The sequence below is a fragment of the Peromyscus californicus genome, unplaced genomic scaffold, assembly GCF_007827085.1.
Source record: "Peromyscus californicus insignis strain IS unplaced genomic scaffold, ASM782708v3 Scaffold_1__1_contigs__length_55948999, whole genome shotgun sequence".
NCBI classification, from domain to species: Eukaryota; Metazoa; Chordata; class Mammalia; order Rodentia; family Cricetidae; genus Peromyscus; species Peromyscus californicus.
This window is the reverse complement of record NW_026294492.1, coordinates 4,302,894-4,317,945: the sequence shown is the minus strand read 5'-3', so window position 1 is coordinate 4,317,945 and position 15,052 is coordinate 4,302,894. Positions and strand designations below refer to the sequence as shown.

At 47.7% G+C, this 15,052-nt stretch overlaps 1 protein-coding gene across 5 annotated transcripts in view; it reads right to left on the bottom strand.

Moving 5' to 3' along the window:
• The window catches only part of Rnf144a (ring finger protein 144A), a 124,096-nt gene that overhangs the window by 84,006 nt on the left and 25,038 nt on the right, over window positions 1-15,052 (bottom strand). For 3 of the 5 annotated variants that reach the window (XM_052745778.1, XM_052745776.1, XM_052745777.1), the window contains 3 exons: window positions 13,772-13,956; window positions 5,174-5,348; window positions 4,620-4,652 (listed from right to left, as the gene is read on the bottom strand). In XM_052745778.1, coding sequence (XP_052601738.1) covers window positions 4,620-4,652; window positions 5,174-5,348; window positions 13,772-13,846 — 283 coding nt within the window. In that variant the 5' untranslated portion in view covers window positions 13,847-13,956. The remainder of the gene's footprint in view (window positions 1-4,619; window positions 4,653-5,173; window positions 5,349-13,771; window positions 13,957-15,052) is intronic. The other 2 variants (XM_052745779.1, XM_052745780.1) reach the window with 1 other exon arrangement.

Here is a 15,052-nt window from a genome sequence, read left to right as displayed (position 1 = left end):
GTGAATCCTGCATTGAATTAGCTCAGGGGAAAACAGAGCAGGAGAAAGTGAGTGAAGTTATATGAGCCCAGGCAGACCTGAGCTTACGCTAGACCAGTACATCTCAGCAAGGTGGCTCCTGTCGGATGATGGAGATCCCTACAACTAAGAGAAGGAATGCTTGTTGTGAGGACGAGGTCAGAAAATGTGTGTCTCAGATGCCCATGTCAGACCACCAAAGAGTCCATGGGAAAATGAAGAGTGTAAACACCCAGGCTCCATGAGAAACACTCAAGGTAAATACCTGTTGATGTTGCTGAGATGCACTAGGATCAGAAACAATGACTATACCCTGCTGCTGCAAGCATGAACTCCTCCAGACACAGTGAGTCTACTTATCGGAAGCCAGTGTGACATGGGACGGTGAAAGAGTCCTGGTATGTCCGTGTGCTGCAGCCACACCTAGGGAACAACCCACATCTACTCCAGCTCAAGCCCCCCCCCAGATGTCTACCTAGATAACTGTAAGACTGAGAATCAGGCCATCAAGGAACTTGATCATGGTCACATGGACCTTCCCAGAATAGTGGACAGAAGGCTATGAGTTGGCATACCAAAAACAAACAAACAACAACAACAACAAAAAAAAACCATATTAAAGTTCCATGAGCTTACTACTGTGACACGGGAATGCTCCCCCATGGAAGAGACACGAGGCGGGAGCCACAGCCCAGGGCCAAGAACTCCCTAAGGGAAGTGATACATCAAGAGTAGCTGTGGCTTGTAAGAGGTATTTGATAAAGATAGATGCTGATGGGGCCGGAGATCTCTATGTCCGGATCTGGGACGTTCATTTGAGTACGCTGATCTACTGGATATATATACCACTGTCTTCTGCTTGCCCAGGCTGACTGAGCACCGAGAAACAGAGACAGTGAGACTGAGAAAGGCTTGTTCTGGTGTGTTGCGGCATCCTGTCCCTCTCTTAGCAGTCCGCTGGATGAGACGGACCTTGACATTCTGCTTTCAGCACCCCACCAGCGGGTGTGCCAAGGGACCACAGCCCAGCTCAGCAGTGTTGAAAGAGCCTGCTCAGGCCAGGCAGAGTGGCGATCAAGTCCCAACTTGGAGGGCGAGACCATATGTGCTCCCTACATTGTGGGTAGAGAAGACAACGTATGCTCCCATCTGTCACCTTCGGAGCAACGGTGACAGCCCTCCAGCGATCCATGTGTATCCCTGGGATCCCAGGCTGGCTCTCCCATCCCCAGTCTGCAGACATCCAACTTTAGAAGCCTCAGCTGTAACCCCAGAAGAAAAGCTGAGACTGTGACAGGGAGCTGGCGAAAACAGACAGATTGGGACCGGTGGTGGGAGTGGAGTGCGTGGTGGCCTGCAGAACTTACAAGACAATCCACGGTTCTAAGATTGGAAACGGGGTGGGAGGGAGTGAAGACATTTCTTTTATTTAAAAATAGAAGCGTTTGCAAAGAGGTGGCCCTCGGGGTGTGCCTCCAGGTATTCTCCCAGATGTCAGGGGACAAGGAGAATTGGTGCATCGCTGAGTCCAGATGCTGCTCCAAGAGATTGCTGTACTGGTCAAACACCATGAAGAGGCAGCTCTGGGTAAACCATGCAAAGCTGCTTAGAAACAGGCTCAGGATGGACAACATAGGGTGCTCACTCCCCATGCCATCACCCTGTGCAGCATGTTCTTTGGTCCCAGCTCTGCCAATGCCCATGGGACATCAGATGAGCCACTTGCCGAGTAACCATCTTGTTCATGATACTGTTCCAAAAAGCCACTCCCACACTTCCCACAGACACCTGTACAAAGAGCAGGTATATCGCAGACAGAGCAGAGTCCTGTGACCTGAAGAGTGGACTGAAGTCTCTGGAGGACACTCGAAATGTGTTGGTAGCCTAGAGAAGAAGAGGCGGCCCCTTAGGAGTTGCTTCATGGGTCCAACTTAGTTCACACAGCCCTGATGGGAGTATTCAATTACAGGTGTCTCAAGATGTTTGACATTTAAGAGTATTCTGTGGGGCCAGCAAGAGGGCTCAGGGGTTAAAGGCTCTTGCTATTGAGTCTGATACCTGGTACCCATGTCAAGGTGTGAGGAAAGAATATCAACTCCACAATGTTGTCCCTGACACACACACAGACACAGACACAGACACAGATACACACAGACACACACACACACACACACACACACACACACACACACACACACACACACACAGACACAGACACAGATACACACAGACACACATGCAGAGAGAGAGAGAGACAGAGCATCACCACCACCACCATCACCACCACCACCACCACCACCACCACCACCACCACCACCACCACCACCACCACCAATAACAAGTAATTTTTAAAAATTATGTGTATGAATGCTCTACCTGCATCTATGTATGTGCACCATGTGCCTGGTGCCCACAAAGGCAAGGAAAGGGCATCAGATCTCCTGGAACTAGAGTTACAGATGGTTCTGAGCCACCATGTGGGTGCTAAGAACTGAAGCCAGGTCATCTGTAAGAGCAGAAAGTGCTCTTAACTAAACACTGAGAGCTCTCTCCAGCCCCATCAAATAATTTTTTTTAAAAAAAAGAAGGAAGTAGCTGAGCGGCTTCATAGGCAAATGCTGAGACTCTAAAAGGTGAGGGTCGACTAGAAAGCATCTTGTGCTCTCCCCATGGTGTGTCTATTTTCTGCACGGCTATCAGATCATGTGTGAGGGGGAGCCTTCTATGCTTGCGTGCCTTTAGAAGCATGGACGATTGTTCTTGGCTGGAAGCCAAGTAACCTTGTAGATACCACTGTAACAGACAGAGCATCAGGCAGACCCAAGGATTCTATGAAACAGAGGGAATCTGGGTCTAAGAGATTCTCAAACTTAAGACTCAACTGCCAATCACACTCCCAAGCAAGCATATGAAGCCCAGGGTACCTCAGTGTGGTCGCCTGTGACTAGGCAGCTTCCCACAAGCCACCAAGGGATGTATACTATAACCTCTAGACTGAAATACAAAAGCACACCCATCAACAAATGGGTAAGGCAGACAGTTGCAAGGCCTTCCTAGGGGGTGCCTCTGACACACCTCTTTCAGGCATAGTCCCAGCACTGGATATCAAGGACCCCAAGGCTAGGGAGGACCCTCAGGAGTTTACCAGCAAATGGAATGATCTCCTTTCAGGGCACCTCATCTCCAGTAAAAATAGAAACAAGAAAAGAATTTGCCAGTGAGCGTCCAGGACTCCTCAGCGGTCAGACACAGTCCCCTATGAATCAGACAACCCCTTAAATGTGGTCTGTGCTATTCTGGCACCCCCCAATAAGCTCTTAAAAGGTTAAAAAGGATCACCTTATTTTGAAAGGCCCCCAGAGGGCCTTTGGTCATGGTAGATTTTTATAGCCTCGTTCAGGGTCAGGATATGTACGGATTTTGCATTCCCCCTGAATTTAACCAGTATTTAAGTGTACCGATTATAGCTGGAAACACACGTCTCTTTCCAGCGTGTGGTTGGAGAGGTGGATGGGGAAACAGCTTTGGAAATTTACAGCCTAGAAATAGCATGTGGTCTGTCTGCTTGGGAAGAACCAACTCCCTGTGACAAACAGGGAGAAGCCCAGCATGGACCAGCAAATAAAGGACAGTCCAGAGAGCAGGGATTTTTGTCCCCATGCCCATCCCTGGACACCAGGAAGTCTTCCCAAGTCTAGGACACACCAGACTCAGAACTGGAACTGTGGTTACTGGGCCAGGCTGTAATAAGTGTGAGCAATTGTCCTGAGAGGAGGCTGGTTTTAAAGAAGCAACAAGGGATTAACAGCAGGGGCTTCCCGTCCAGAGGACCCGAGTTCAGTTCCTAGCACCCACACGATAGCTCACACCTATCTGTAACTCCAGTCCCAAGGAAGTGACACCCTCTTTTGACCTCTATGGGCATGATCAGGCATGCACACAATGCACACACATACACATAGGTCACATGCAAACATATAAAATTTTCAAAAATGAACAAATCGTTGGGGAAAAGGGAAAAGGGATAATAAAAGTGGAAATGTAACCATTTCCTAATTGCCTTGCATGAAGGAGCCACTGTGCCTGGCTTTGGAAAGGCACTCTGAGCCACTGGCCGGCCCTGTGACGCTCTTTGTATCTGGTTTCATCTCTGCTGAAATGGGGTCAAGAGTAAATTAAGTTCCTGGGGAATTTGTAGGTTTTTCTGACTTTGTCTTGGGAGCATCGGCTGGGAGACTGTGGTGAGCACAGGCCACAGGGGTTTGTTCCAATCTGGGCCTGGGCAGAATGCTGTTTGAACTTAGTTTTAAGGTAACCTGTGAGAAAAGATCACTACACGGCCATGCCCAAAATAATGTCTGGAAACCACTGCACGGAATGATCTTGACCATTCACTCAAAGCTGAACTTGGCGTGGTTCCACATTTAGACGCATATTAACTCACAGTAAGATCTGCAGAAGAAAGGGACCCCACTCCATGCAATTGGGCACCTTGTAAATGCACCTGGCAGTGAAACCTTGATGTATGCTCCAATTTCAAGTCACTGGAGAAAATAAAATGGAACAAAGAAGTTTCTACACTTATCAAATACACTACTCACTGTTTCGGAGGAAGGTGAAGGTCTCAGGTCCCTCTATGGTGATGAAAGAAAAAAACAGGCAATGTGAAACCATGAAATCAATCCAGAACTAGACTTGATAACCACCCATCTCTGCACGCGTGTGTGAAGGTGTGGAGAGTGCATCTGAACATCAAGTGCCTCCATCACTCCCCACGCTATTGTTTGAGGCAGGGTCTCTCACTGACTGTTTAAGACAGGATCTCTCACTGAAGCCAGAGCTTGCCAGTTCTGCTAGACTGGCTTTTCAGCAAGCCCCATGGATCCACCCATCTCTGTCCCTCCCAGCCCAGGATAACAAGACATGGCATCACACTAAGCTTTTGTTTAACATAAATTTGGGGACATCAAACTCAGACCTGTATGGCAGCCTCTTAACGACTATGCCATCTCCCCAGTCAGAAAATTACCAATCTTACAATTCCTATGTTCCTTCTTCATGTGTGTAGGACACAGGCAGAAGCCCCTGCTCTTACACAGGAGTGAGAGCTGAACTGCCCAAATTAGCTCAAATTCATCCAAAATGCTTCTTCTACCTTGGCTATTAGTCACTCCTTCTTCATTGACCATGTACACAATGGTTGTCAGACACCTCCTAGCAGAGAAGGACTCCCACATTGTGCATGCTCTGCACAATGAAGTCAGCTGTGAGCCATGGAGCTTCTTGAACATGCAGTAGCAATAAAGACAAATCAGCTTCCCTCTGATGTTCTAAAGAAAAAAAATGTACAAACTTGAGGTGAATTTCACATGAAGTACTAAGGATCTAGAGAGCTGGCTCAGAGGTCAAGAAGACTCGCTGATCTTGAAGACCAGAGTTGAGTTCCGAGCACCCACATGATGCTCCCAACAGTGTCTTCCCATAATGGATCACTAGGCTTCAGCTATAACTGAGCCCAACAAAACTGTCAGGAGCATGTAATTCACATTACATCAAAAGAATCTTCTGAGGAAATGGAGTAGAGTGATTAACTGAGAGTTAAGAAAACCACTTTTCTCTTAAATCAGATAAAAGCAGTTAGAGAAAGGAAAAAGCATAGGCCAAACTTTCTCATGAGTAAAGGAAGAAAAATTTAAAACAAAATATGAGCAAATAGAATCCAGATGTGCGTGAGACATGTATTTAAACATGTTTCTCCAAGGACAGCAAGAGAATTTGACATTACAATAAGCAACGTGTCAAGTAACACAGGAAAAAAAAACTTGGTGGGAAATGGGTCCGATCCCACCATACTGAGGGAAACCTCAACATGCATCTGTGATAAAAAAAAAAAAAACAGAAGACAGAACTCTGAAACACAAACCAAAAGGGGGTGGTGGTGGACTTCCTTAGCCTACTACACCGAACGCAGAGAGAAAAGTGACAACAAACAGCTTTAATTAAAATCAGTTTTAATTACTTCACTGCTTTCATTCCTCCTCAACAGAAATTCCTCTACTACAAACAGAAAAACCAAGTGGAGTAACCTATTTTTCATTATTCACAACTGAATTTTATAGGTAGGGGAATCTTCAGACAGATTTTAAAGAATACTGAAGATGTGATAAAGTGATTCCATGGGGGGTCAGCCAAAAAAAAAAAAAATCAATGAATGTGTGGGCAGACTCTGACGGCTGCTGTTCCCCAAGTCAGGCAGCTGGGAACAAACTCCACACCAGAGTGTGTCCCAGTCAGGGTTTCCACAGCAGTGATAAAACACCATAACCAAAAGCAACTTGGGGAGGAAAGGGTTTATTTCAGTTTCTGATTCTCAGGTCCCACTCCATCGTCCAGGAAAGTAAGAGCAGGAACTCACACAGAGCAAGGACCTGGAGGCAGGAGCTGATGCAGAGGCCATGGAGGGGTGCTGCTTACTGGCTTGCTCTCCATGGCTTGCTCAGCCTGCTTTCTTACAGAACCCAGGACCACCAGCCCAGGGATGGCAGCCCTCCCATATCAATCCTCAAACAAGACAATGCATCACAGACAACCTGAAAGGGATATTTTCTCAACTGAGGTTCGCTCTTCTCAAACAACTCTAGCTTGTGTCAAGTTGACATAAAACTAGACTGCACAGATAGATAAGGCTCATTTATACAAAAGCACAAGACAAAAGTAAACAAAGCTGTGAAGAGGTGGCATATGATAGAGACCCAATGTCCCCATAAGCAAGTTCAATGGGGAAAAAATGGCCATAAGGTCTTGTCGACCTGCAGAGTTAACGCGAACCAGTCAATTCCTCAGTCGGGTCTGCTGGGTTTGGTTTTATGTCCTTGCTATGGTGCAGGCTGTGCTCTGGCTTCCTTTCTCGTGGCTGTGGTAAAACACCATGACCAAAGGGAGAAAAGGGCTTACCTCATCTTACACTCCTATACCCCAGTCCACCATTTAGGGAAGTCGAGGCAGGAACTCAAGGCAAGACACATGAAGAAGCACCACAAGCTGGCTCACTTGCTAGACTGCTCTATGGCTCAAGTTTAGTGAGCTTTCTTGTGCAACCCAGGTCACCTAGCTAGGGATGGGGCCACCCACAGATGACGGGCCCACCTACATCAGTTAACAACCGATACTATATCTCTCACAGACTTGCCCAAGGTCAATCTGATCTGGGCGATTCCTCAGTCAAGGGCTTCCCTCTCAGTTCATTCCAGACTCTGTCAGGTTGACAAAGCTGTCCAGGTCAGGGTGAGTTTTGCTTTGTTTTTGCTTCTGATGCTATGATGCTTTATCAATTAACTCTACAATTTTGTAGAACGTGAAAAGCCTACGTAGAGCCAGGAGGAGGTTACAACTTCTTGGAGTCCAAATATGGAAGCTCCTCAGGAGCTACGGTGACACCCTAAGAAGCAGTGACACAGAGACGAGCAGAAAAAGTGACAGGAGCAACCCCAAACAGATACACAACACACACGACAGTGTGGCTGTGGTCTCAGTCGGGGTTTTTACTGCTGTGAAGAGACACCATGACCACACCTACTCTTATAAAGGAAAACATTGAGTGGGAGCTGGCTTACACTTACAGAGGTTTAGTTTATTATCATCATGGTGGGACACAGCGGCACATAGACCTGGTGCTGTAGAGGTAGCTGAGAATTCTCCAACTTGATCTGCCGGTAACAAGAAGTGAACTGTCCCACACCGGGCAGAGCTTGAGCTTCTGAGACTTCCAAGCCCACCCCAACAGTGACACACTTCCGCCAAGAAGGCCATACCTCCTCCAACAAGGCAAGACCTCCTAATAGTGGCACTCCCTAGGTGCCAAGCACTCAAACACACGAGTCTATGGGGGACATTCCTATTCAGACCATCACAGCATGTCATCAGGATTGGTGGAGAAAAAGGGGTGGGGGGGCTAATCAATAGAGTCTTGTGTGCCATTTGTCCCCCATGGATAAAAAACCATGTCAGCTTGCAATACCCCCCACACAAAGTAGCACCCAATAATTTACAAAACTGTCCAAAGAAAACAAAAAGGAGCACCTTGGGACCTCAGGATATAGAGCATCTCAGGTGCATTCCCTTAATCCTCAGGCCCTTAACTGTCAGGCAAAATTGATAAGATTCTGCATGCTGTAGTCAAGAGCGTGCGGCCATCAAAAAGACACTTCACAGAAAATGAAAATCAATGGCACAAACTGGGAGCCGCTATTTTTGGCAGGCAATACTACCAATACTCTCCAGAATGTATAAAGACTGGTTTCAAGTCAGTGAGGGAAAATACAGCCTAATGGATAAAGGACAGAAGTAGGACAACACGGCCATTAGCCATCGGAAGGATGGAGTGCGCAGGTGTGAGCTGACATGCCAGTCACAACACCAGGAACTGGGGAAAAACCAACACGCCCCACAGTACAACACAACAGGATGGGTTTTTTTTTGTTTTTTTGGTTTTTTTTTTGCACCCGCCCCCAACAACAGGATGTTTTTAAAGCACAATTTTGAAGGAAGGAGACTTTGGTTGTCTACTGGTAAGAGCAAGCACAGAGCTTAGCATGCTTTAGGAAATCACCAGGATGGTCTCGTATCTGATCATTACTGCACCTCTCTTCAGCGCAGATGCCCTTTGTAGGCATTTGATCAAGAAAAGAAAATGCATTTGCAAGTGAGAAAGATATACAAGAATATTGATAGTAGTGAGCTTGTGGCAGTCGAGACAAACAATAACCCACGCGTGTATGACAGGAGAGTGCCTGGGTCATAACTACAGCTATAAGGAACCATAGGATTAAGCTAGAACACAGGCTGGGGGGTTGGCTCAGTGGGGAAGAGCATCGGACCTGGGTTCAGATACCAGAATCCACACAAAAAGTCAGGAGTGGCATGGTTTCTCCTTCAAGTCCTGCTTGAGTTCCTGCCCTGACTTCCCTCAGTGATGGACTGTGACCCGGAAGTACAAGCTGAAACAAACCCTTTCCTCCTCTAAGTTGCTTCTGGTCAGAGTGTTTCGTCATAGCAACAGAAAAAAAAAGCTAGAACATATCAAAAGGCTGCATGTGAATAACATAAATAACCCAACTGTATCCATGACTTGTCTCTTAAACACATACTGTTCAGGTCCATAGACACAGAAAGAGGTCGGGGGGAGGGGAGGAATTCAGCTTGTGATTGTGACTTTATTACAAATATTCTTTAATGATATGCTGGTGAGGACCATTTGGCTGTTTTGATCATTCCAGAAATATAAGAGGAAGAAGATGATGTTCGAACCTATCCATTACACCTGTACTCTATCAGAAGCAGCTTCACCTAAATTTCAAATTCAAGTGTTTCATTTTTACTATCTATTCCACGTGTATAATATGAATGCTAAGAGACGGAGGCCCTAAAACATTGAGAAATATATGCGCAGGCACAACTCGTACAAGGATTATTATAAGCAATAAAGTCAGGATTAAAATGAGGTTGCAGTGGCAGAATTATGCTCTCCACTCTGAAGCATAGGACAAGGCCAAGATACTAATGGCTTTCTCATTTATATTTAATGTGGCGATAGTAAATGGGGCTGAAGTGAGGAGCTACTTATGCAGAGAGTATGAGAGAAGGCTGCATGGTACTTCTGCCAATGTGAATGTGCGTCTACGAAACTCTACTGTTAGCCTTGAGGGGATAATAAAAGCAACTATGGCTTTAAAGTCAGAGGAAGGACACATTCATCTTCGTCCAGCACATGCCCCAGCTTCTCCTTCTGGGTCTTCTGCTCTTCAGGTTGCTGCTTGGACAGAAGCTCGGAAACGTACCATCACTATCCTGTGTCTATCTGCAGGCATGTCCCACAAATTCCCCACAATGGAGTCACATAAAGAACCACAGGAAAAAGCCGGGCGGTGGTGGCACACACCTTTAATCCCAGCACTTGGGAGGCAGAGGCAGGTGGGTCTCTGTGAGTTTGCAGCCAGCCTGGGCTACAGAGTGAGTTCCAGGAAAGGCGCAAAGCTACACAGAGGGCCAGAGCACTTGGTGTGGAAAGCATCTGCTAATACCAATTCCCTACACTCATGAAAAGCTGGGCGTGGTATGCTTAACCCCAGTGTTAGGGAGTAGAGGCCAGCAGACGCCAGGAGCTCACCAGGCAACCATCCTAGCTGGAACATCAAGCTTCAGCTTAGTGAGAGACCCTGTCTGACCCAATCTACCTAGCTGGAGGTCCACCGCTGCCTTGGCCCTGCAGGCTATGAAGCCCGGTGCACAGCAGCAGGGAGCTAGCATAACCAGATGTGGTTCTCTCACTCCCGGCCGTCCCCAAGGTGGAAGGGTGGTCAAGGCCCAGCCAAACTTTCTCAGCCAGATTTGTCCCACCCTTTTTAAAAATGAAGACTAGTCTCCAAATTGGAGGAAGAGGGAAGCAAATCTGAACAAAAGCAGAAATGTATGTATTGCTCCACTACTCCCACTCCAGATGTGGACTGAGGTTATCTGGAGGGAGGGATCTTGAACTGTGTCATCTCAAGCCTAAATACTAATAAATAATTTTTGCTTGGGCCAGAATGTCATTTTCTGGTATTTTGGCCTCTTTAGCCTGATTTTTTTTTTTTTTGAGTATGAAGCCATTTCATCCTTTTTGGAATTTAAGACAGATTCCTAAACAAACGTCCTAGGAGGTGGGTGTGGGTGGACGCTGGACGGAATGCAGAATCCGCTCAGCTTTGGAAAGCTTTCCGGTCAGCTCCCTGATGGTTAACCCCACAGCTGGGAGAGCCTGCTTCTCCGGACCAGTAATTTCCTTGCAGACAGCGCTGCCATGATCCTAAAATGTTGAAGAGAAGATACAAGCTCATAACACTGTGTTCCAAGGAAGAGACGGGCAGCGAGATATCCCTTGAAATGTCACCTTTGATGTCACCATGCACCTGACCACGGTACTGACTGAGCAAAAAAAAAAATGCATCACTGTCCTCAAAAGAGCAAGCTGGTAACATGGGTACATGGAGGGTGGGTCTGGAATACCCGAAGCAGAGCCTTTTAAAGAACAAATAACGGGAGTGTTCGGCAGAAGAGGGCCTGCGTTTCTGGGGCTCAGAGAAAGTACAATGGAGATTTTTGATTTCGGGTCCCTCATCACTCACAGGGCCACGGGTGGTACCCACACTCACCTCCTCTAAGTCCTGACTCCCAGGGTGTGACCCTCCCATCACTAGACTCAGTTCCCTCCCCACTGCATCCTCTCAGCCTCCACTGTGAGCAGGCTCCCCATCTTTCCTGCATGCCAGCAGCTCCATTCTCTCTCATTTTGTCCCTGTCTGTCTAGCCGAACAGCAACTCAGCTCATGGCCTACTACTGTGTGCCTCCGACTCCCCAGCTGGGCCATCTAGGTGTAATGTTTTAGCTCACGGTCGCAGCAACGTGGGGTAGCTTGGTCACATTGCCTCTGAAGTCTGGAAGCAGAGAGAGATGCCAGCAAATGCCGGCGCCCAACCAGCTTTCACCTTTTTGTTTAGTTCAAGACCTCAGCCCATGGAATGACTGCCATCCACATTTAGAGTTAGTTTGCCTGTGTTAATTAATCCAGTCTAGAGACACCCTCACACACACGTTCAGAAATATGTCTCCTGGATGATTCTAGATCCTGTCAAGTTGACGGTCAATATTAACCATCAGAGCGGACGACCTGTCTTCCTAGCTCACAAAGAAACACACCTGCAGACCTGTAGATTTCTTCCACCCAGTACACAGCATAGCTACATATCCCTCGACAGCATTCCCACGGTAAGCCCCAGTGCCTCCTCAGCCAGAGTCAAGAATGGCTTCAGCAGCGCGCTCACGATGTCATTAGATGCAGTCACACCCACTGGCACACAGATCAGGGAGACTGTTTACAGCTAAAAAATAAATAACTCTTCTGAACTCTGCACCCTCGATTATGCTCTTTCCGCAGTAAAGCTGCTCAAAGCACCTCCCAACGGTCTCCATCACTCCTGCCAGCACCGTCACAGCCACCAGACCAAACCACCCCCCTGGCATCACCAGTGACCCAGATGGCTCAGATCCCAGCATCCATCAGTCTGACTCACCTCACCCAGGCCATGAGCCCCTGAGACAGCTCCTTGGTGGCTCCTTCTGAAAATGCCTTCACATGGCCAGCCCTTGCGTCCCCTTCCTTCCTGGTTGTCTCCTGTAGATCTCCTTCTCTGGCCAACCCTCCACTCATGCTCTTCCTGAAGCTAGAAGGTCCCACAGCTCAACTTCTAAATTTTTCCCTCACCGGGCACATCACATCTTATTCCTTCAAGCAGCGGCCACTGGTCAGAATCCCATTCATTCCATCTCAGTGTGGACCAGTCTCTTAACGTAGGCTCTGGGGAGAGTGGCCAGTGCGGCAGCATCCTCACGGGGCGTCCCAGAATCATCAAAAACTCAACACGTCTACAAAAGGAACTTTCCAGTTCCTTCCTGAATCCAAACCTTCCCCAGTCACCCTTTCCCTCCTGGCCAGCGGTATGAAGATTTTATTTCACAAACCTTTTTCCTTTTTCTCATGACATCTTACGGAATCTATCTGTAAGATATATCTAGTGACTGCCCACTTTTTTTCTATGTCTTCTGTGCCTGAACAATACGCTGCCCTTGATGCCGCAGGGATTTCTCCTAGTGATTGGTGAATGGGACCAACCTCCTAGATTGTACGTCTGTCCTTCACCCTCTGAGTCGACTCCATCACAGCCACCAAAGTGAGTCTACTCAGATGGAATGCGGATTCCCTTCCTCCTCTGCTTCAATAAAACTGCACAGGTTTCCTAGGATGTGACCTGAAATCTCTGAATGGCCGTCATGTCAGACAACCCAGATTCCTGCCATCTCTGGACCCAGCCTGACTCTGGCTTTCCCAGGCTCCCTTCGAGACACTCTTGTCTTCCACAGAGCTTCTGCAAGCTGCCAGGATGCACTGCTCTCAGGCCTTGGTGACCTCAGTTTCCCTCGGCAATGTTCTTGCCCAGGTGCTAAGTGGCTAAAGCGTGCAACTCCTTGAGGTCTGAGTTCAAATCCCACCCGTTTAAAAAGTCCTGGCCACCCATAAAAACTGCTTATGTGTGTACTTATAAAGCTTTCCCTATATTTTCTTTTCTCTACAACACCTGTGTCCTGTCAAGCCTCATAATCCGCTTCCTCACGCCGTCAGCTATAGATGGTGTCTCCCACGGCTGTCCCTACCCCATCCTCTCACCTCCCACCTGACAGACAGCAAGAGGCAGCCCTGGTGTTGCTGTATCAGAAGAGCACCAGGTACACACAAGAACTCATTCTTGCCAGTGCATGAATGAATACAGGAGACCACCCCTGCCCCCGTGAGTCACATAAGTGACAACAGCGTTCTGAACCCGTCACTTACCTCCAGCATGAGGTTAGCGACATCAGCCTCACACTGTGAAAGCAAGCAGCAAGCCAAAGAGCGACACATTATAAAGCATAAATGTAACAAAAGTGCATCCACAGCACTCCATGAAACTCATTCAGGAGAGACCCGCAAGGAATTCACCTACATGGCATACGAAGTGTAAGAAGGTCTATTGAGGCAGGTCAACTGTCCCCCGGCACTGACACTTTGACAGTGAGAAAGAGATAAGAGAGGTCTCTAAGCCTTCCTTCCCAGAGACACTTTGACAGTGAGAAAGAGATAAGAGAGGTCTCTAGGCCTTCCTTCCCAGAGTCCAAAGGTACCTGTGAGAAGGGCAGAGGTGAGGAGTGGCGGTATCTTCCTGCCAGGTCTTGGGGTCCCGCTGTGCTCGTGAGCATTCAGATTTCCTCCTCCCTTAAGTAGAAGAAAGAGGTCTCTGTTCAAGGGCCCCTCCAGCTGAGAACGGGAGCCCTGGGTACGCCAGACTCAGCAGCAGAGCACAAAGTACCTAGGGAGCAAGAGAATGGAGAGGTCAGCACAGGAATAGCTGTAGGGTGACAAGGCTCGGATGCTAAGAAGGACCAAGGTGTTGACACTGATCTTTCTGTCTCCAAGCCCAAGCTGGGTAAACAGCTGTCTGAGAACTTAGCACAGGAAGCATGCATATAACATGATAGTCTGCTAGAGAAACAATGACGGTTCACCAGGTAACAGAAGCAAATTCCACCAACGAATCAACAGACCAGCCCATCACTGAGGACCATCCTCCAGTCCTCAACCAGCCAGCTCTGTCCCAGCAGGATTCCTACAGGGAGACAGCTAGTGTTGCTCTCTATAGTAGACACCCAATGGAAAGTTTCTTCCCATCAAGAAAAGCAACGTTGAAAAACACAACTCAAGAATGCATAATGAGAAAAATGGAATTAGGAGAAACAAGAGCCGTGGGAAACAGCATGAAGGCGGGCACGCATTCTCCATTAGTAATTATATTAAACGGTTCCAATGGGATGCAGAGAAATCTACAGGGCTGGCAGGGGGTGGGAAGCAGTGAGGCCTGCTTGGGAAACACTTTGCAGATCTTGAAAGCTAAGGGTGGCCTATGACCCAGGAAATGCCTGAGATAAATGCGAAGGACAGCTACACACTAAGTCCTGCACACACATGATCAAAGTAGCATCACTCACACTAGGCTACAGGTGAAAACAACCCACATGTCCATTAACTGGTGAGTGTTGCGTGACCATGCAACTGTTTTGGTCTTGAAAGGAACTACAGTACTGATTTACACTAAGACACAAAGTGCGTGTGTGCGTGTGTGTGTGTGTGTGTGTGTGTGTGTGTGTGGTGAGTGTGTGTGCCTGTGTGTGGTGTGTGCGTGTGTGTGTGCGTGTGTGTGTGTGTGTGTGTGTGTGTGTGTGCTGTGTGCGGGTGTGTGTGTGTGTGTGTGTGTGGTGTGTGTGTGTGTGTGTGTGTGTGTGTGTGTGTGTGTGTGTGTGTGTGTGTGAGATATGTAGGTACGCTCACCGGTGCAGACAGTAATGAAGGCCAGAGGTTGATCCTGGGATGTCTTTCTTAAATCACTATCACACCCATTTTTTTTTTTT